The sequence below is a fragment of the Leuresthes tenuis genome, unplaced genomic scaffold (assembly GCF_036924035.1).
Source record: "Leuresthes tenuis unplaced genomic scaffold, fLeuTen1.0.hap1 SCAF_21, whole genome shotgun sequence".
In the NCBI taxonomy this organism is placed as follows: Eukaryota; Metazoa; Chordata; class Actinopteri; order Atheriniformes; family Atherinopsidae; genus Leuresthes; species Leuresthes tenuis.
In genome coordinates, this window is record NW_027325375.1 from 18,024,683 (window position 1) to 18,045,777 (window position 21,095).

Genomic DNA, 21,095 nt, shown 5'->3' on the forward strand with positions numbered 1-21,095 from the left:
CTACCTTTCCAGACTAATTGAGACTCTTCTAAATTATAGGAACGCCACTGTCTCTCCAGCTTTCTTGCAGTCTGCTTTAATGCACGCAGTTGTGAATTATACCAAGGAGCCAACCTCCTCTGACTGATTACCTTCCTTTTCAGAGAGGCAACATTATTCATTGCTGTACACATTGAAATTGTAGTGCTGTCAACAAGAGAGTCAAGTTTTACTGGAGTAAATTTAGGTAGCTGTCCTCTGTGATATTTGCACATGGCAGTGAAGAAAAGGATGATGGAATTAACTCTTTAAATCTGGTTTCAGCATTCTCTGATAGACACCTGCTAGATGTAAATTTCTTCTCAGAAGCTGTAAAGTCATGTAATGTAAACTCGAAAGTGAACTCAAAAAATGATCAGATAAGACTGTTTAGTTTCATGTCAGCACAAGATCAAGTGTATGATGAGGACAGTGAGTAGGTCTATGAACACTTAGAGAAAATCCAATAGAATCTAACAGAGAATTAAAGTTCATATTTAGGCTGTCATTTTCAACATCTACATGAATATTGAAGTCATCCACTACAATGACTTTATCTGTACTCAGCACTAACTGGGATAAAAACTCTGAGAATTCAGACAGAAACTCAGAATAAGGGCCAGGTGGATGATACACAACAACAAACACAAGAGGTTTTTGTGATTTCCACTTTGGGTGGGAAAAGACAGACATTCAAAAGAGCTAAAACTACTAATCTTGGGTCTAGGTCTGATTAGTAACCCTGATCTAAAGATAGCTGTCACTCCTCCCCCTCTGCCTGTGGTTCGAGGAATGTGAACATTTAAAGGGGAACTCCGGTACTTTTAAATCTAGACCTTATTTCTGGCATGAAATACGTTTACCTACTCACTGAGAACAGTTTGGCAAAAGTCGGCGTCCTTTGGAAGCTATTTAGAACTATTTAGAACTCACGATCGGCGTACACACACCTCTACTGGGACCCCTTGGGTGTGTGGATGAAGTAGTCCCAGGAGAATGCCTGTGTAGAAATCCCTCCGTTAGCTCTCCTATAGCTGCAAGTAGCCACATAACAGCACCTATGACCTAACAGAGCTATAGTACACGTTCGTTCGCTCATTCTTCTTAAAGTATTGGTGAAATAAAGACAGATAATGCCTTATTTAGAGGCCGCATCGTCCCTGCCCCATTAACTCCGTTATATGGATATACTCCAATCGCGAGTTTTTTAAATAGCTTTCGAAGGACGCCGACTTTCGCCAAACTGTTCTCGGCGAGTAGATAAACGTATTTCATGCCAGAAATAAGGTCTAGGTTTGAAAATACCGGAGTTCCCCTTTAAATAGGGATTTAAAGAGGGAGTTGATTCATTAATGCTTAGATGATCCTCCTGCTGCAGCCAGGTTTCTTTAATACAAAATACATTAATATGATGATCACAAATCAAGTCACAAATCAAGGGCAAGAATTTCCACAGAGCATAATCAAGGTAACAGGAAGTGATGCAATACGTCTTACCGCAAAGCGTCAGTTCAGTGAAGCAGTGGGTCAGTACTCAGATGACATAATGAAAGATGAAAGGAAAATTGTTTCAAAGGTTATGTCAGGAACTATGGACGGACTGTTACATCGGCAGTGACAGCTTAATGGGTTCGAATGCTCTTAGTTTTCTCCCACAAGCCTTGAAACAATGTTTTAATGCACTAGACTGGAGCAACAAGTGTTCAAACTATCATTTTAAACAGTTTCATTACACTGTGGCAATAAAGGCTGGTTGGCAAAAGAGAACATTTTCAACGTGACAAATGAGGATGATCCTTTTCTTCCTTGGAGCAATGGTCTCTTAAAATGTTTTCAATAAATGACACAACAACTGAGACTAACGGCTCAGTCAAACTAAGTATAGGCTATAGGAAGAATTCATAGACACCTTATCTTTGAGAAGTCACTACCTCTGTTCTTCTAAGCTAATATTAGCCAATTTCAGAATTAATTCAAGAATGACATTTTCTATATATCATTTTCCATTATGAATAGCATATGGTTGCTATGATTACAATGCCAGCCTTTGGAAAGTTATGCATGATCTCTCTCCTTGTAGCTTAGCTTTGTAAAGTTTCTATCCCAGTGCCACTGTAAAAATAATTTAAGGTGGCCTCCTGCAGGCCTGCAGGCCACTGTAAAGTTTGTTTATAGTGATCTTCAGTCTCTCTTGTGACCTAAAGTAATGTGCTGCATTATTTATTTGAAAACTACTTTGAGGGCATTTAATGGCATCAAAGAGACAGGAAGAAATGAGAAAAAAGACAGAGGGGGATAGCAAAAGTTCCCAGCTGGACATTAAATGAGAGACAGTTAAAGTTGTTGTTGAAGCCTTAATCCCTGGGGTATCTTTAAATAGGTGTTACTGCAGTTGTGACACCTGCCAAATTGGATCTAAATCACTGGTGCCCCTATAGTCAAAAAGATTACTTTTGGGGAATTGAAATTACCACGCTCTTAATGGCTAACTACATCCAGGATCCACCTGGAGGCAACACAAAAATATTTACATGTGGCCTTGAGTTTGGCTTTATAACAAAAATGATCTCAGTGTTTTAAATGAGTTCATGACTAATTTAATAGATAATAGCAACATCTGACATAACCACTGACACGAGTGCAGGACATAGCGTCACTTCATTATCTATGGTAGTCGAGGCTGTTGTATAATTCTCCAAATGAGTCGCATGTTAGGTTCGTGAGGAATCTAGAAAGACACAAATTGACTGATAAGACCTGATTTATTCTATTCTTGTGGACGAAAGTAAAAATCCTCAAATTAAGCCAGGCTCAGCAGTGTTTTTAAAAAGTCTTAAGCCTTAAATGCTGGAGTATGGTGTACTCAGATGCAAATCTTATCAATGATGTGTTTTTAAAACAAAAAATAACTGGTATGGATGTATTCTTTGTTAACTGGAGCAGCAACATCATCAATAAAGTATGGCAGTGTCAGCTATAAAGTTGTATGAATTAATAAAGGAACAAGTTAATAAGGTGTGTTATTGAGATAACTTAATCGTGGCAAGTTCCCAAGATCGCCCTCGGTTTAAAAAAGTCCAAACTTTGTGTCCCTGACATTTCCATAAGATGATTTGTGTGTGTTGCAAGACATACCACGAGCAAAGAGTCGAATCTGTGGAGCACCACCTACAGTCTCAGAAAGGGAAAGTCAGACAGCAGGTTTTTGAGAACATGCATGTGCTGTGAGGAAGTGATGAAATAAAAAGCTGGCAAGCTTCATGAAGTTTCTTACAGCTGGGTGAAAGCCACTCTTCAAACTGAGCCACCTCCTCCTCAGCCACCCAGAAGTTAGCACAAACCAGGTGGAAAAGCCACATGGTATGTTTTGCTCCTGTTGCAAAAATGGTAGACCTGACATGTAGAAGAAATCAGATTATTACAGACTTTGTGTATTGCCTAAAGATGTTTAAAAACAGCTGGGTTTTGACACTTAACTAATTATAAAGAACTATATCTCAATCATTTACCTGGGAGACAAATATAAGTAGGCATGTCAGTCAGCCAGCAAGTTAGTTTATTTAGTTTTTTTAATGTTGGCTGTCTCCCAATCTCATTTGAAGTTTCAACTAAACTGTGGCACACCTCTCACTGTCCCCTCAGAAAGGCAACAATTTACCCAGTGACTGCAAATGGTTTGTGTTTCAACACTCCCACCATTAACTTATGCATATCAAAGTAAGGTTACTTTTATCCTTTGCAGCAGTAAATAGGGCAGCCGTATGCTGTTTGATCTCTTCATGAAAGCCATGCCCATGCAATAATAAAGTCATGGATACAAATCTCATTACCACATCTTTGTAGATGGCCATGCAGTAGGCTAATACTGTGGCAAAGATTGCAGTGATTGTTCGGAACATAAAAAGATCCCTTCATGTTAAAAAAAAATATTTGACCCAAACAAATACCTTAAAATTAGCTACTGTGACAGTCGTTCTCATGAGTGGCCACATGGGGGCGATGTACTTAATTTGCATTAAATGTTTGAACAAATTGCCGATAAAGAAAACTGGTTTATACAGGCACAGTTTTAACAAACAAACAAAACAAATGCTTCTTAGAAGTTTGATCAGAACTGTCCACCACCACAAGAAGCACATTTAGCTTGTTGACTAAATATGTTAGGCTGCTGTTAATACATCAAGATAACAGTAATAAATCTATAGAATTAATCTTATGTCTAGGGCGTGGGTCTAAACACATTTTATTGTGTAAAATAAATCCATCAATGTGTTATATCTGACAATAACATATTTTTTTAAAAGGAGGTCAATTAGAACGTTCCAACTGCAGCTCAAAGAGATGGCGTAGTTTTTTCAGAACCTATAAAATATGTGTTCAATTAACAACTTAACAAGGTCATTGATTACCTAAAGTCACTCAGAAATGTTGCTGCACGCAAAAAGCTAAAACTTTTCTTTTAGAAGACGGGAAATGGGCCCTTTCTTTTCTTTTAAACATCGCCGACTGGAACAACACAGTCACAAGAAGGTGATGAGTGAGACGTCCTTGCGGACAGAGACAATCTTTGTAACAAACATGGCGGCGCGCGTGTGAATGTCATGCCGTTTTAATCCATTAATTGAATCTTCCCATTTCAAGTGCAATTGGTGAGAGGTTTAAGTTTGCGTGCATTTCCAATTTTGCGGATTTGTTTCTTCATCTTCTCCAGGTTGTCACGAATTGTTAAGGCCGCGACAAACTCCGTTCCGTGGCTGATATCCTCTCATGTTAGCATATTAGCTAAGAAATAGAGCTAAATAGAGCACCTCCGGCAGGTTCGCGATGGATCCTGACCAGCAGCTGAGAAATGTAAGTTACATTGCCTGCCAAATTAAGTCTTATGTACAGATGAACACAGCTGGATGATGATTTAAAATGTCTGTATCTCATGCAGCTGCGGGATTTTCTCCTGGTCTACAACCGTATGACTGAAATCTGCTTTCAACGATGCACGAGCAACTTCAACTACAGAAACCTCACCATGGACGAGGTACTGTGGGTGGAAATGCATGATACTCCATCAGCCTAATGTGGAGACTTCACAACTCTGATTGTTCATACACTGTTACATGTATGGCCATACTTTCGCTCAATAATAATGACAATAATACCATCATAACATAACATACACTATGATATTGGAGAGCGTCTCTTTACAAAACATTAGTAAGAATATCCTGCTCTCTGAGATTTATTCCCTCGAGAGTTTGGAGCCTGACCTCTGGGGTTTGCTCCCATTTATACGCACAAGTATCAGTAAGGTCTGCCTAAAAATGCTGGATGTGGTTGTAGTCGACTCCTTGCTTTTTGTAGGGCAGGAACTGTCATTTTGACACAGTAACCTCTTTATCCGATAAGTGTTTTGTTTCTGCCATTGAAATATTTTCATTGACTGCTGCCAGGGTCCAAAACCAATGAAAATAGCATCTGGCCGCATATGAATAACATGACACCGTATTAACATACTGTAGCTCCACTAATGCTGGTTTCTGCTGTGTGTTCAGGAGAGCTGTGTGGACAGCTGTGCAGGGAAGCTGATTCGCTCTAACCACCGCCTGATGGGTACCTATGTGCAGCTGATGCCTCAGATGGTGCAGCGCCGAATGGAGGAGATGGAGAGCAAGACAGCGGCGGCGGCAGCAGCGGCAGCAGCAGCAACATCTGGAGCTGCTGAGACCGCAACTTCAGAGGCTTCACCAGCATTCGAAACTCCCGTCAGCTCACTTCAGCCTCCACAACTACCTCCCTCAGTGACTGAAGTTGCGCCAGATGTCCACGACTCGGTCTTAAAACCAGCAGGATTGGAATTTTCACCTGCCGCAGCAGCCACAGCAGCACAACTTTCCACAGCCCCGCTACTCTCACCGAACACTGAAAATGTAAATGCGTCCGCGTTTAATGACGCCGGGCCGTCATATGCCGCTGGATTTCCCCAGCTGCCTGTACCCGAAGCCCAAGTTGATTCTGGGAGCTCTGAACCAGCATCCTTGTCAGTTAATGTGCTAACAGCTGCTCCTGCAGCGTCTATTTCAGAAGGCCTGACAGGCCAAGAGAGAGCCCCAGGGGTTCCTCCACCATCAGGCCAGTAGTAACGGCGCTTTTCGTGATCCAGCTGTGGTATCTGACCCCGTCTCCCACCCCAAACAGCTTGAATATTTAAGAAACTCAACAGTGGTGTTTGATGGAAATATTGATAGATATTTCAATCTTTTTAAAATTATATATGCTAACAATTTTTTGGCTGTTTTTGTCACATAATATTGTCAGTTTTTGCTTCTTTTGTCCTTTTTCGTGTTTTAGGTGACACACACTTTTAAGCATTTACCAAACAAGAAGGCAACTCGAAGACTTCAACGCTTCGATGGGTGTCAACTTGCGATATATTATTTTTTTGTCTTTTTTTTTTTTTTTTACAACTCATTGATGAATAGATTAGAAACTTTAACGGGACCTTAGATAATGCAGCTTCGGTGCCCTGCAGCGGAGCAGGTAGCATGAGAAGGTGGCCCAGAATGTGTCATTGACGTTAAAAAAAAAACAGGAAAGTTGTGATTTCCAACACGGTTTTCACAGTGAAATACGATATTTACATTGACGTGATGCAGTGACAGCCAAAATCAAATAATTTTTTTCTTTTTTTTTGATTGAGCAGGGGTTACAGTAGTGCTGTAATACTGTCACTCTCAGCTCCATAGGGAGACGTTGTCAGTCCGCAGCCGTGCTCAGAGAGACCTTTTAAGTCTGAGCTTTGAAATCCTGGACAGTTCAGTTCTGATAACTGCTATGTAAGATGAAAACATGATTAAATGTGATAATCCTCAATAATAGACTTGAGTTTGCCCTTTTATTTCATGATTTTGTTTCTTTAGAGAACACCTCTGGTGACATTTAAGGTCGTCCTGCGGTCTGATGTTTAACTGTATGATGTTTTTCATGCTCGCATGTTGTCATTGTGACTGCAGTTCATGACCTTTGTCACATCTGTCTCCTCCCATCACTTCCTTCCTGTCTTTGCTCTATCAACATAATCTTACATGGCCAAGCCCCGCTCAGTGTTTCGTGCCCTCTGCTAAAAGCTGTGATCACGAACGGTCTTATCTCTCTGTTGCTGTAACATCCCCCGGCTTTGAGTTTGGAACTCAGGAACAATTTTGCATTCTCTGGGATGTTTATGAAGGCATGCAGCTCAAAGTATCAAAGCACTGATGTTGGGATAATATGGTTCTGCATTATTCAGGTATGTGTGGAAAACCTGCTGCTGCAGAGTCAAAGCCAGTGAGATTTACTGTGTGCCGCACAGAAAAACCAGCGGCTGCCTGCATGCCACTTTGAGAAACATGATCTTTAAACCTTCATGATGCTGTTCCAATTTTCATGTGTAAAATCTAATCAGTTTTCACATCACAGATGGAAATGAGACATGTTAACAGGAGCAATCCTATTGAAAATCATCATAGGCCATGGAGTAGGTGTTACCAATTATAACACATGGTCATTTCATGCAGTTCTTTTGATGGGGGGGCAGGGGGTTGCTTTTCCTTCAAATCTTGAAACGGGATCTGATTTCGCAGATGATGTTTTAATGTACAGTAACTGCGATGTTGTATTTACACAAATGAAACGCAACGGCAAGCCCTCACGTGCTCGCGATTGTTCAAAAACGCATCAGAAAAGACATTTTCTTTGAATTTCTAATCCTCAATTTCTGGTATGTCGTCGCTCTACAAAGTGGGCCTTAAAATGTTCAAATTAGTTTGTGAAGATTTCCTCTTCCACCACTCCAGCCCTGGAAACTGCGAAGGCAGTAGTTTTGCTGTCCATGTGAATGTATTTAGGGGGCGAGGGGGAGTCATTTGTAATTAAGCCGGTTAAAGATTGGCGGTAGGGATGACAATTCGTTTTTTTTTTTTTTTTTTTGCCATTAACGCGCCCTGAATCGTGCCGGATAAAACCCAAGCCTGCCGCAACCTTTGTTTTCCATTTGACACAAGTTCAGCTCAGATATTTTCGGCGTCGCACATTTTCCATACATTTATATTTTTTGCTTTAGGCTGCCGCACTGCATTGTCGCCAGCAGGGGGCGGTGTTGTGCCGGTGTCCCGGGACGTGGCCGTTAGGGGCAGCTCCGCTCACATCTCTCCAGCAGAAGCCCACACAGAGTCGGAGGAGCGGGGCGTGGACTCCCTGCTCTTACTTTTGAGGAGACGACAATACTTTCGCCGGGGAGGAGAAAGGAGAAAAAAAGAGATACCGATAAGAAATTCACGGGTAAGTGTTTCGTCAACGTCCCTGTGTCTGTTTAGTAAGAGTTGGTAGCTTCGCTTGGAGCGGGGGGGTGAACCATTTGCCGTGAACTTAACTTTGACTTCTCACAATGGGGTTTCGGAGTGATCCAAAAGGCCAGCCCAACCGAGTCATGGTAGAAAGATAAAGCCAGGCGGAAATGTGGGACGGTCTAGTTATTTGATCACTTCACATCCTAGTTCTTGCATTTATTTCTGCTTACTTGTGCATTGTATAGTGTAAAAGTTAACAGGCGCGTGATTATGTGTGCTTTTTTTTTTTTTTTTTAATGACACCTACTACAAACCCAATGACTTTAAAAATGTCTCCAATGGAAAAAAAAAGAAAGAAAAGTTGTTTGGAATAGTGACAACGTTGTGAGCACATGTCAGCTCATAGGCACGAGTGTCACCTTAGTACCCGTTTAAAGAGGTGCAGAACTTTCCATTTATTCCATTTGCTTCTTCTTTGTGTGGAAAACGCAGCTATGGGATCTTTTAACAACGTTCATTGGCCGTGTCTCCCTGATTTTTAGGAGGCTGAAAGAGCAATCCGTCCAACTCCAGTGCAGCCATGGATGACATCTTCACACAGTGTCGGGAAGGGAACTCTGTGGCTGTTCGCCTGTGGCTGGACAACACAGAGAATGACCTCAACTTGGGGTAAGCCAATCTGTGAGTGTGCTGAGATAACTTGGAGAGGGAGACACTGCTGCTCTGCTTGGATGTGAGAACTGTGGAATAAGAAATGAAGACAGGTCAAGTGATGACTGGTGTTGACTGCAAAGAAAACATACCACATTAGGTATGGATGGCAGATGCGTATGCGTGTGTGTGTATACGAAGTGATTCTTGGCACATTAACGGCAGTGGAATAGTTTCCATGTACTGCTGCTGAGCATCACTCGGTGATTTCAGTCCAGTGTGTTCTCTCTTTTTTTTTTTTTTTTTTTTTTTTCCCTTTTCTCCTCATGATGTCATCTGCAAAAAACTTGGTATGAAAGCTCTGGGTGATCTGGTGCAGGTTTTGCAGTCTTGGAATGGCTCAAACGGCTTGAAATAACGTTTATTTCGAGCCACGCCGCCCTGAAATGACACAGAGAAACCCTTTTTGTTTGCGTTCAACCCTGGAAAGTCGACTTCAAAACGGTCGCACGCCGAGGACCGTGAAGATGTGGGTCCTTGTTTGTGTTTTTTCACAGGCCGAGGTGAGAAACTCATTGGTAAATGGGGGATTTCTGATGAGTTGCAGCGGCCTTCTGCATCCTCCATCGTTGTTTAGAATTATCTCAAGCACTTTTGCTTGGAAAGCAGTGAGAAGACCTCACAGCTCAGGACCTTCGGTTACCTCATTACTGGGCCTGGCCATATATGTGCAGCTTGTTGACGTCGACTTTGAGGGCTGCGGGGCTTCCAGCCAACCACGCCACAGCCAAGGCCATTTCCTCCACTCAGCTCCATACAGGGCCAAGCCCTCGCCGACAGAGCTTCTCAGGCTGCAGTCCCACATAAACATCTGAGAGAGCACTCATTGTGCCAGAGGGCCTTCTTTGGCTGTTACTCTCTCAACTATGTGGACAGCCCCCCCCCTCCCTCATTTCCCAAAAAATGCGTAATAAAAGTGTTATGTGTTGGGAAAATATGTTAAGTTGAAAATGGAGTGTGACAGCGGTGAGGCAGACAGTAAATGCCATTTTAGAGCTGCCCCCCTAAAGCGAGCAACACAGGAAGACGCATGAAAAAAAAAAGAAAAAGGGATACTTAGAGGGAATGTATTTTCCACCCTGTCATTCCTGAGGTTTTTTTTTTTTCTTCTCCCTCCTTGTTTCTTTTTATAGCGCACAGAGTTGGTCAGACTGTGAGCTGTCTGTCCACAGCGCTGGATCAGAATTGACAGAGACTGTGACTAACTGCTGTTTCACTTTGGTGCGAGCTCGTACTGCAGCTAATTCGTACAGACTTATACAAGTCCTCTCTGTGTTTATTGTCGAACAGGATGTAGAGTTTGTGGCTTTGCAGAGAGACGCGAGAAGCCCCAGCGGCTGCCTCGGGGGCGGTGGGTCAAGAGGTCGCTCACAGAGGACATAGCCTGAATCCTTTAAAGCCACAACAAGCGCTATGTCTGCAATGAGGGTTCTCCGTCTCTGCATATGTTAGCAGGGGTTCCACCTTTTGAAGACATATTTATCACCCGGGCCAGTCATCAGATGAGTTTAGGCTGCAGGCAGAGAAAGGAAGCATGCGCTTAAGTCTAAATAAAGATTAGTAGGTGGTGTGTGTGTGTGAGAACCTGTGTGACTGTGTCAAAAAGGCAACCACACAGTTAGTGTTTGTCAGCTGGTATGTACACTGGTAACAGAGCTCCCCAACACCTTAGGCTTCAGGAGTACAGTAGTTTGCCAATTACAGCTGCACACTTTTGTTACTCTCACTCAGTCTCACTGACTCAGCCACTGTGTTGCTCCTCTTAACCCTCCGAAACTACTGGGTTTCTTTCGCAGTTTGCTTTGGCTCCTTGTGCATTTGCACTTGTGAAGGCTTTGCTGCAGTTGGCTGAATCCGGGCAGTTATTGTAGCCTGATTTTTTTTTCCGGACTTTGGACTTTTTAATTCCACTCTTGGCTTCCGTTACACCGTAAATAAAACACCAACGAGCCAGTTCCATAATTTCCTGAGCTATAATTTCCTGAACCTTTCCTCCAGCTCAGATGCGAACGCGCTCACGTGGAAGTGGAGATTTTTGTGAAACAACTAAGGGATGAATAATCGTGTCGGTATCCGAATATTTCCGAACTCAGCCACATGCTATGGTGAAGCTGTGATGAAGCGAGCTTCCTGCTGCCTGCACTTCACGGCCTCTTCGCTCCTCATACTCTCTGTTTGTCCTGTGCATCAGCGATGACCACGGATTCAGTCCCCTCCACTGGGCCTGCAGGGAAGGGAGGAGCGGCGTTGTGGACATGCTCATCATGAGAGGCGCGCGCATTAATGTGATGAACCGTGGAGACGATACCCCTTTACACCTCGCCGCCAGCCACGGACACAGAGACATTGTGATTAAGGTAGGCGTGCTCAGATAGAGCTGGATGCTGCGTTTGTTGTTCAGTTTTCTCATTCTTTTGTTTACATATATTTGACAGCTGATTCAGTGCAAAGCTGACCCCAATACAGTCAACGAGCATGGAAACACCCCACTCCACTACGCCTGCTTCTGGGGCCAAGATGAAGTGGCAGAGGTGCAGTAAAATACACCCACAACACACCCTTGAGGCCCTCTCCTGGGCAGAAATAGCCACTACAGCGAGGCTCCAGCTGCTCCCAGTGCCTGCATGTTCAACACAAATCATAATTTGCTTGAAATCTTATCTCTTTTCTTCTTTTTAAAGGACTTGGTAGCCAGTGGCGCCCAGGTGTGTGTATGTAACAGATACGGACAAACACCTCTGGACAAGGCGAAGCCTCACCTGAGACAGCTGCTGCAAGGTTAGAGGTTATCTGTGAGCATTTGAAAGCAGGTTCATTCTTTTGGAAAAAAATGCAGTGAAGTGAAAGAACCCCTGAGCTACTTTTGTACTTTTCCTTGCATATCGTCGGTTTTAGAAAAGGCAGAGAAAACGGGGCAGAGTATGACCAAAATCCCATACAAAGAAACCTTCTGGAAGGGTACCATGAGGACACGCCCCCGTGAGTAGCTTTGCTCTTGTACAGCTGGAGATGGAGACAAAATCTTGATGTCAAATCAGGATGTCTGTTTTATTGTTCATGTTTTGTTTTTTTTTGCTCCCACAGGTAATGGAACCCTGAACAAGCAGGCTGGTATTGATTATAAGCAGCTTTCGCTCCTGGCAAAGATCAATGAAAACCAGTCTGGAGAGGCAAGATTCACTCTTGTCTTTTACTACCTGCCTTCCAGTGTTTTTCAGCTCCTCAGCTGCTTACTGGACCGTGTGCTTCTGTTTGCAGTTGTGGCAAGGTCGGTGGCAAGGGGATGAGATTGTGGTCAAGGTTCTCCAGGTGAGAGACTGGACCACCAGGAAGAGCAGGGACTTCAACGAGGAGCATCCGAAGCTCAGGTACACATCCCAGCGTTCTAACGGCGACACAGTTATGAGCTCATTTCTCTATATCTAAACTCACTTCAGTTAAGAGTAGAAGGACAAAACACGAGAAACGGTAAGAGAACTTAACGATATGTTACGATTCGTTATGATAGCAGGAGCATGTAAAGGTTAAAAAGTAATGGACCAAGAATGGTTCTTTGTGGAACCTCAGAAAAAAAATATAGACATTTCTGCTCTACTTAAAAAAAAAACTGTTTAGAAACTGATCTTTTAAACCAGTTAAATAAGAATATCAAGGTCCAGCAGAGCCGAAACTAAAGTCCTCAGTGAGATCACCGATCGGAGCCGTCTCTGTGCTGTGGATGGCTCCGATGGGCGCCGCGGTGTCCCGTGTTGTCAGTGGGCTGAATTCAACGCCCTCAGAGCCCGTTTGAGTCACGTAGAAGCTGCATGCACTTGGGATCACTGAGTGCTCGGGTTTCACTCCAGGATTTTCCCTGCGACAAAGGGAGGAATTCTCATTTGGAGATTTTTGCATGACATTGCGATTTAGTAGTGTGCTTTTTTTTTTTTTTGTTGTTTGTTTGTTTGTTTGTTTAATTCTTGAATTAATTAAAACATGGTAAAATTGAAGCCTGTCTTTATAATCCTTTATTAGCTCATTTATCTTTGCCTTTATCAACTCTGGTCTTTGTGGGTCTGCTTCTAGGATTTTGTGCACTACGTATTTTTTCAGGACTTTCGAAAACCAACCCATTGTGAGGCAGACTGGTCCTTAAAAGTACGTCGTATTCAGTAAATCGTTCGGTGATTACCAGAGCTCAACAAAGCCACAGAGAGGGCTGAGCAGCATAGATGGAGGCTTTCATGCCTTTGCTTAACTGAAGCTCACATGAAAATTCTTGACATGATGTGCTGAAAAAAATAGACATATCGTGTAAAATCTTGGAAAAACTAGGGATTTTCTGATAGTGATAGTGTCAAATTTGTGCTGAACTTTATTTAAAAGGGTTAATGTCATATAAAGGTGGATTCTTAAAAGTTTTACTGGAATATCCTCCCGTACCATCTGAATGAATGTGCCGGTTTTATTTGATTTTCCTTTTTTTTTCTTTTCTCCTCCTCTGTCTCTCCTTTTTATTGTGTCCTCACAGGATCTTCTCTCATCCAAACATCCTACCTGTTCTTGGTGCTTGTCAGTCTCCTCCATCTCCTCACCCAATCATCATTACCCATTACATGCCCTACGGATCCCTCTACAACATACTCCACCAAGGCACTAGTATGTGAATTAGTTTTTTTTTTAGTTTTTGTTGCTCAAGTGTAAGAAGGAAATGGTCAAAACCGCCCCCGTCCCTTTCTGTCTCTGTTTCCTTCTCCTTCTTTAGCTCTGGTGGTCGACCAAAGCCAAGCAGTGAAGTTTGCGCTGGACATTGCCAGTGGCATGGCTTTTCTCCACACCTTAGAGCCGATGGTTTCGCGGCTTTGCCTCAACAGTAAGCATATCATGGTAAGACGCAAGCTAACATAAGCTGAAAGTGCCTGGCTCGGTCACGTATTTTATGAGTAACAAGCTAATGCGGTTTGATTTTCAGATTGATGAGGACATGACAGCCAGAATAAGCATGGCGGATGCCAAGTTCTCCTTCCAGTGTCCTGGTCGCATGTACTCTCCAGCCTGGATGGCTCCTGAAGGTATTTCTACACAGTTTTGCCGCTGCAATTTTTCTGCACACCCTCCTTCCTGCTCACATAACAACTCCTTAGCGTTATGAGTCATCGAGTCCGGAACATAATGTAGTCTCTAATGCACTCCCAACTCATAATGCTGATGGAGTTTTTCCTCTCCGTCTTGTTTTCAGCGCTGCAGAAGAGGCCCGAGGACATCAACAGAAGGTCAGCGGACATGTGGAGCTTTGCGGTGTTACTGTGGGAGCTGGTTACCCGAGAGGTCCCCTTCGCCGATCTCTCACACATGGAGATCGGCATGAAGGTAAGGAGGGCGTCGTATTTACCGCATCTACCCACAAGCCCACAGTGATGACTCAATCCAGCACCAAGTGCACAGCACCCATACGTGAACGGGCTCCGTGGTTTGTGATATTCGATTTCTCTCATTGCTCAGGTGGCTCTTGAGGGTCTTCGGCCAACCATTCCACCGGGAATCTCGCCCCATATCTGTAAGCTGATGAGGCTCTGCATGAACGAAGACCCGGCCAAGAGACCCAAGTTCGACATGATTGTCCCCATCTTGGAGAAGATGCAGGACAAGTGATTGGCCCAGCAGCGGCTGGTCCAGCTCTGTCGTTGTGTTTCATTATCAAACCACTCTTTGGCTTCACTTCAGTCACTTATCTGCTCAGCCACTGTAAATAATACGAGAAACCACTTTAGCCACGCACAGTTTGAATACTATTTACGTTGCTTGTTTTGTATAAGTTAATTTGAGGTTTGGACGTCGTCCGGCCTACGTTGCTCCTTGTTATCGTGGCTGAATTGTCGTCACTGAAATATTGGGAAACGTTTTTTTTTTTTTTTTTTAAATCCAGCGTAGATTATTTTCAGTGAGACATCAGACAGGAACATATCCAAAGAAATGTGTATAGACCGAATGCTTTTATACACGTTCGCAAGTGCCAATGTAATAAAAGTTTTATATTTATGACAAATCCTGGTTCTTTTTTTGTGAAAATGTGTTGTCTTCCTTTTGTGAAATGCCTAATGTGGGTCACTCCTTTGTCACATCTTACAAAAATTTACTTATGTCACTAGATGCAGTTAGTTATGAGGTAGATGATTGTAGTCCAGCCATGCTATAGGCTTGCTATACGAGTTATGGATTAAGCAAACACTGTCAACTATTAAAGGCCACAAGATGGGGCTAGAAGCTTCAGAAAAAAAAGTTCCAGGCAATGGATCCTTTGCTGAGACTTTAAAATGAAAATGTCTCACAAATCCGTTTTAAACCCGACTATGAGACGCAGTCTCATTTATTTCGGGTGCAAGGAAGTAGGTGTAAGATTTTTGGACCAGCTACTGTGAGCTTGTTGTGATGCTGCGTGAGTTAACGTGGAGGAGAAAAGTCTTACGTCCGTACGTTAACCCCGATATTTGGATTAATTTATTACGATTCCTTGTTTGAGTCGTCCGATTCAACAGCTGCTTTCTTGAGTAACAAACAAGGGAGAGCAAGGGGGACGATTAAAAAAAAAAAACAAAAAAAAAACATTGCCACGTGACGCGTCAGCTGACAGTCTGTGGTTTTCACAACAGTGCGAGCAGCAGCTCAGTCACAGGGAGTCTCATCTCAACAAGCAGTCCCAGCAGAGCTTCCCGAGAAGAGGTCGTCGACCTGGTTTTAGTAGACTTTGGGTGGGGAAGCAGAAGCGGGATTGTTTTTGCAGCTCGTGGCCTGCTCCTGTTGACAGTTCCCAACGCTCACTGGCTGAGGCGACGGCACTCCGTTCCTGTTTGGAGGTACAGGGGGGATAGTTGTAGCCAGTTAGCTGCTTTGTTAGCGAGCTGCTGTGTCAGTTCACACGCATACGAACATTTTCAGTCCGTTGGCGTGGGTGGTTTCACAACTTTTCTGTGTAAGAATGCAAAGCGAGGAAAAAGTGCGACTTCCTTGACGTGTCTTCTCTTTGGTCTCTGCGCTCGCGCGCCTTCGTGTCCTTCACAGACGCCTCGGAGGACACCTGCCGTCGGGACAATGAGGCTCCACTCGCCGCTGGACACTTTCGGGCTAATGACCTGTACTTTGCTCGTCATGTCACCCCTGTTGGGGTCGTGTCTTCCTGCACAGGTGTCAGTCCAGCCCAAAGCCGTGTTCGTGGACCATTTCAACCGCTTTGGCCTCGGCTTCAACTGGAGAAATGTCTCGTGCCCCCTGTGCAAAGCGCTCTTCACCATTCTCGACATCGCACTTCTGGTAATTCTGGTCTCCATTTCTATGCGAAGCTGCCCTCGTTTATCCCGACAGAGAATTTCCAACTAACAACAGCTCCATGTGACTTAAGATGTGATCAACTGCAACCGCTATCAGATGTTTAACTAACCTCAAAGCCCGCAGGTCAATCCACCCAGGACGTTTTACACTATCTAACCGTGTAAAGTCCTAACTAACATGTCAAAATGGGACCGACACAAGAAACTGTCCCTGTTCTATTCAAAAGACAACTACAGTGATGTATTTTACATTTAGATCCTCTTCCTGACTGGTTCAAGTACTCAGTTTAGCACAGTTTAATCCAACAACCCCAGCATTAAATAACTAAAGGTTAGATTTATTTATGTAATTTAACGTTTTTTGTTTGTATTGCAGATGTTTAGATGTGCTCTTACATGTGCTCATTGCCACTCTTGCCTCTGTTAATTGTGTTGGGTTGTGTAGGACTAAATCAAGAGGAGCTTACTGTATTTTCAACACTTCTCCTCCTTTTACTGGCATAAGATGAACCGGGGATCGAGATGCTGAGACAAACAAGCTTCCCCTTTTTTTTTTTTCTTCCTGATTTCTTGCACTGACACAGTTACAGTGAGCTAATTTGTGGCCTCTAACAGTAGTTCAGAATCCGTAATATTCTGTGCATGTAAACTCGAGTAACCCTCCATCCCTTCTCTTTATGTCCCTTGGTGTTTATAGCTGATTTAGCACAAAAAAAAATGTGGCTTGAGGTCTCTTGATCACATGTTGAGCTGAAATTCTTCCACATAAGAGGCCAGTTCAAAATTCCAATTGAAATCAAAAGCGTAAATGATAAGCAAAAGTTAGATGGGACTTGTTTTATTGTGTCACGCAGAACGTCCTGTTGAGATTCAAAGGCTTCCAGACCAGTTGGCCCTTTGGGGTTTGAAGTTTTTGCATCTCTCCCTGAAACGTCATCGTCTTATCTAACAGTTGCGTCCTGTTCTGCTCTGTTCCCCTCCTTCAGAGTGACACAAATGAGGAGCGAGTGGCATATGCAGTAGGCGAGGCATGCGTCCGTCTCCATCTGGCCGACGAGCAGGTGTGTCGAGAAATAACCGAGCTGTTTCGGGACGACTTCATCCGGGCCCTGCAGGAGTCCTTGCTGTGGCCCACTGAAGCCTGTGCCCTGCTGGTGGGCCCTTCCTGTGGCAAATTTGACCTCTTCGCGCCCTGGAACATCACTTTACCAAAGGATCCGAAACCTCCAGTTACACCACCCTCTCCGCCCAAGCCTGGTTCTCCTCAGAGCAGGGTCCTGTTTCTCACAGACATCCACTGGGACAAGGTGTGTGTATGTGTGTGTGTGCTGCTGTCTCTCCACCCTTTTTGTGCCATAGCGTTTCTCAGGGTTTCATGTTGATGGCTAAAGTCCAAGAAAGCCAAACTCGGGCACTGAAGCTCGTGCGTCAAAGTTATTGATTTACTTATCAGAATCATTGCAGAAAATGTGTGACTAACCAATAAACTGACATGTGATTTTTTGATCACATGACCGGCTTGGATCGAGTCTTTTTTTTTACTTATTTATTTAAAAACCCTTTCTGCTGACAGGAGTATGAAGCCGGCAGTGTGGCGGACTGCAAAGAGCCTCTGTGTTGTCGTAAAGACTCGGGCTCTCCAAGCTGGAGGAGGAGGGAGGCTGGGTACTGGGGGACGTACAGCAAGTGTGACTTGCCTCTGCGCACCGTGGAGAACCTCCTTAAGAATGCCGCCACAGCCGGACCCTGGGACTGGGTCTACTGGACCGGAGACATACCAGCGCACAACGTCTGGTCTCAGACCAGGAGCCAGCAGCTGTCGGAGCTCACAGTCATCTCCAGGCTCATTCACAAGTAATCTCTCACGAGTCGCTGTTTCTTAAGAGCACACTGCCTTGCTGCCGGACCCGAGAATGTTTCATCAAATATTTCTCATTTATGGTCTGGAACTGATCAAAACCGGTGTTGAGTGTCGCCTTTTCTGTCCAGACACCTGGGTCCTAACGTGACGGTTTACCCCGCCGTCGGAAACCACGAAAGTACACCAGTGAACAGCTTCCCGCCACCTTTCGTTCACGGAAACCGATCCGCTGCCTGGCTCTACGATGCCATGGCAGAGGAATGGGAGCCTTGGTTACCAGAGCAGGCTTTGAAGACCTTGAGGTTCGTGAAATTCCTGTTTTCTTTCTTTCTGTTCTATCTAAACGTCTTAAGTGTAAATGATGAAGCTTGTGGTTTGTTTGCGTCATAGACCAGCGGTGTTGGTTTGTCCCTGAAGTTTCATTTTGACTAGATTTTCCGCGGCTTTGCGTTGAATTTGACCCTCTCCTCTTTGTGCGTTCTCAGGTACGGCGGATTCTACACGTTGGAGGTTCAGCCCGGTCTGAGGGTGGTCTCTCTCAACATGAACTTTTGCGCACGTGAAAACTTTTGGCTGATGGTCAACTCCACCGATCCTGCCAACCAGCTGCAGTGGCTGGTCCGCGTTCTCCAGGCCAGCGAGGACAAGGGAGAGAAGGTCTGTTCGGTCTCTCGTTACATAAAGGGCTGGTGGCTCATGTGCTTCACTCTTGGTGTGCAATCGTGATTCTGTGGCTTTGTCGATGTCACTGCATTACTTTCTTTTCTGCGCTGCTTCATATCTAGGTACACATCATCGGTCACATCCCACCTGGTCTGTGTCTTGGCAGCTGGAGCTGGAACTACTATCACATTGTCAACAGGTAGCTGCAGTGGTCATTGAAACTAAAAGATACTTTTGGAAACTAAAGGTGTCATGCAGTAAAATGTACTGCACGACATAGAGGGGGAGATTCATCTTCTTCATGCTTCTCACCGACACCAATACCAGATGATTGTTGAAGTGAACTTGATCGTCTTTCCCTTGCATTTTAAGCATTTAAATGATTATTTTGGTATGCACGGTTGCCAGCTCTTGTTTTCACTTCCCCTTTTTTTTTTTTCTTTTTTGCATGGCCACTGAAATGTTTTGCTTTGTGTTTGAAGAGAGAGAGAAAGAGGGAGGGGGGGGGTTGGCAGTAATGGCAAAAAACAATGTTTTGTTTTCAGGTATGAAAGCACGATCACCGGGCAGTTTTTCGGCCACACGCATTTTGACGAATTCCAAATGTTTTACGACGAGGAAACCATGACCAGGCCGTTAGGAGTGGCCTTCGTTGCTCCCAGCGTCACCACTTACGTCAATCTTAACCCAGGTGAGTCGGGGAATCAGTCGAGCGATCGGCCCATCGTCGCCTTAGGATCGCACTGACTCTGTATCTAAAACATTCCTTTTCAGGGTACCGCGTCTACTACGTCGATGGGAATTACCAAGGCAGCTCTCGGCTGGTGCTCGACCACGAAACCTACATCCTCAACCTCACAGAGTGGAACCACAGCCTGGGGTCGCCCAGTAGCCCAGAGAAGGACCCCAAATGGACACTACTGTACCGTGCCACGGAGGCTTATGGTCTTCCCAGCCTGTTCCCCTCTGATTTTGATGCGCTGTTGCGGAGCTTTATCGGCGACGACCGCGTCTTCCAGAAGTTCTGGTACCTCAGGCATAAAGGACACGTGTCCGAGTCCTGCAGAGAGACCTGCAAAACGACGGTGCTGTGCTTTCTGCAAAGCGGGCGCTACGACGACCTGGAGCTGTGCGATCACCTCAATGGCTTTAAGGGGAACTTGGCTCGGGCTGCAAGAAAAACTCTTTGTTGATCTGTGGAAGATTTTGGGGGGGGGCACAATATGACCAAATGAGTCAAAAACATTTTTTTTTTCTATCATTTAGAAATTCAACCTGAGTCCAAAGTCTTTAGTTATGCCTTAATCGTGCATTTACATGCAACTGACTGCGTTTTGCAACAGCCTTACCAAATATTCTGCAATGCCAGTTGTGAATGGACCGTTTGAAACGGTCCCGAAAGATTTTGTTTACTTGAAGTGCTCGGAACTGTAGGCAGTGCTTTAGGTGGATTGCTCCTCGCTGTTTCCAGTTAGCTGCGTGCCTTTTCGAATCAGGGAATGTTATTGGCTCGTCAGTGCTTCAGAGCAATCGTGCTCCTTTTTAAAGCTGCTTGAAATGTCGCGTCGGATTCAATCTTTTCTTGTAAACTGTGACGCAAAGGAAAGTTTGCATTAAAACAAGAGTGGACTGCTCGTTGCAGTGTTTAACAATTGCTGAGATGTAGAAGACGGTAAAGTGACGAATTGACTTTGTCAAATCCGGATCTTAATTTTCAGTCGACACACCCCCCCCCCCCCCCCCCCCCCCGACGTGGAGATTTAAGTCAACATTGTACATCTGCCTCAGCGGAGAAATCTTTGAACTTAAAAATCAGTGTTTGTCAGTAAGGTTTACTTCTATTTGCACTTTAATTTAGTCATCAAATATCATGTCTGATGAGCCCCGAGTCTGAAACGTTCTCAGATTTGAGCATGAATAGTTACATATATATATATATAATTTGTAAAATATGCATAATTTTAGTCAAGTGTGACTGAGAAATAAAAGATTATCCTGTGAAATTCTGTGATTTGCTTGTTTTTATTTAGTTTTTAACGTAATGTCAAAGAGCAAAAGAAAAGAACATTTATTGTTAAGGGCCTAAACGCAGGTGTGGGTGTTCTCGGTGCCCTTTGATGTTATTGTTTGGTATAAACTGTCGCTTTGGATAGGAGCGTCCGCTCGATGCATGAATGCAAATGAACCAGTGAGCACCTGACTAGTTGATGAGCGATCTTC

General features: G+C 44.1%; 3 protein-coding genes across 3 annotated transcripts; all 3 read left to right on the top strand.

Moving 5' to 3' along the window:
• Nucleotides 1-4,571: 4,571 nt before the first annotated feature.
• Nucleotides 4,572-6,885, top strand: timm10b (translocase of inner mitochondrial membrane 10 homolog B (yeast)). The gene is made up of 3 exons (XM_072374646.1): nt 4,572-4,869; nt 4,955-5,050; nt 5,565-6,885. Exons 1-3 carry the CDS (start codon nt 4,843-4,845, stop codon nt 6,147-6,149), a joined length of 708 nt encoding a protein of 235 aa, XP_072230747.1. The 5' UTR covers nt 4,572-4,842; the 3' UTR covers nt 6,150-6,885.
• A 1,328-nt stretch (nt 6,886-8,213) lies between these two features.
• On the top strand, nt 8,214-15,072 carry ilk (integrin-linked kinase). The gene is made up of 13 exons (XM_072375123.1): nt 8,214-8,328; nt 8,879-9,005; nt 11,239-11,404; nt 11,483-11,578; nt 11,729-11,825; nt 11,943-12,026; nt 12,132-12,217; nt 12,306-12,415; nt 13,558-13,685; nt 13,792-13,913; nt 13,999-14,098; nt 14,266-14,396; nt 14,529-15,072. The coding sequence occupies exons 2-13, from the start codon at nt 8,917-8,919 to the stop codon at nt 14,676-14,678; spliced, it is 1,359 nt and encodes a 452-aa protein (XP_072231224.1). The 5' UTR covers nt 8,214-8,328; nt 8,879-8,916; the 3' UTR covers nt 14,679-15,072.
• A 591-nt stretch (nt 15,073-15,663) lies between these two features.
• Nucleotides 15,664-20,878, top strand: smpd1 (sphingomyelin phosphodiesterase 1). The gene is made up of 9 exons (XM_072374808.1): nt 15,664-15,880; nt 16,086-16,334; nt 17,338-17,658; nt 17,925-18,205; nt 18,341-18,514; nt 18,698-18,869; nt 18,998-19,074; nt 19,421-19,566; nt 19,650-20,878. The coding sequence occupies exons 2-9, from the start codon at nt 16,116-16,118 to the stop codon at nt 20,066-20,068; spliced, it is 1,809 nt and encodes a 602-aa protein (XP_072230909.1). The 5' UTR covers nt 15,664-15,880; nt 16,086-16,115; the 3' UTR covers nt 20,069-20,878.
• Nucleotides 20,879-21,095: the final 217 nt, after the last annotated feature.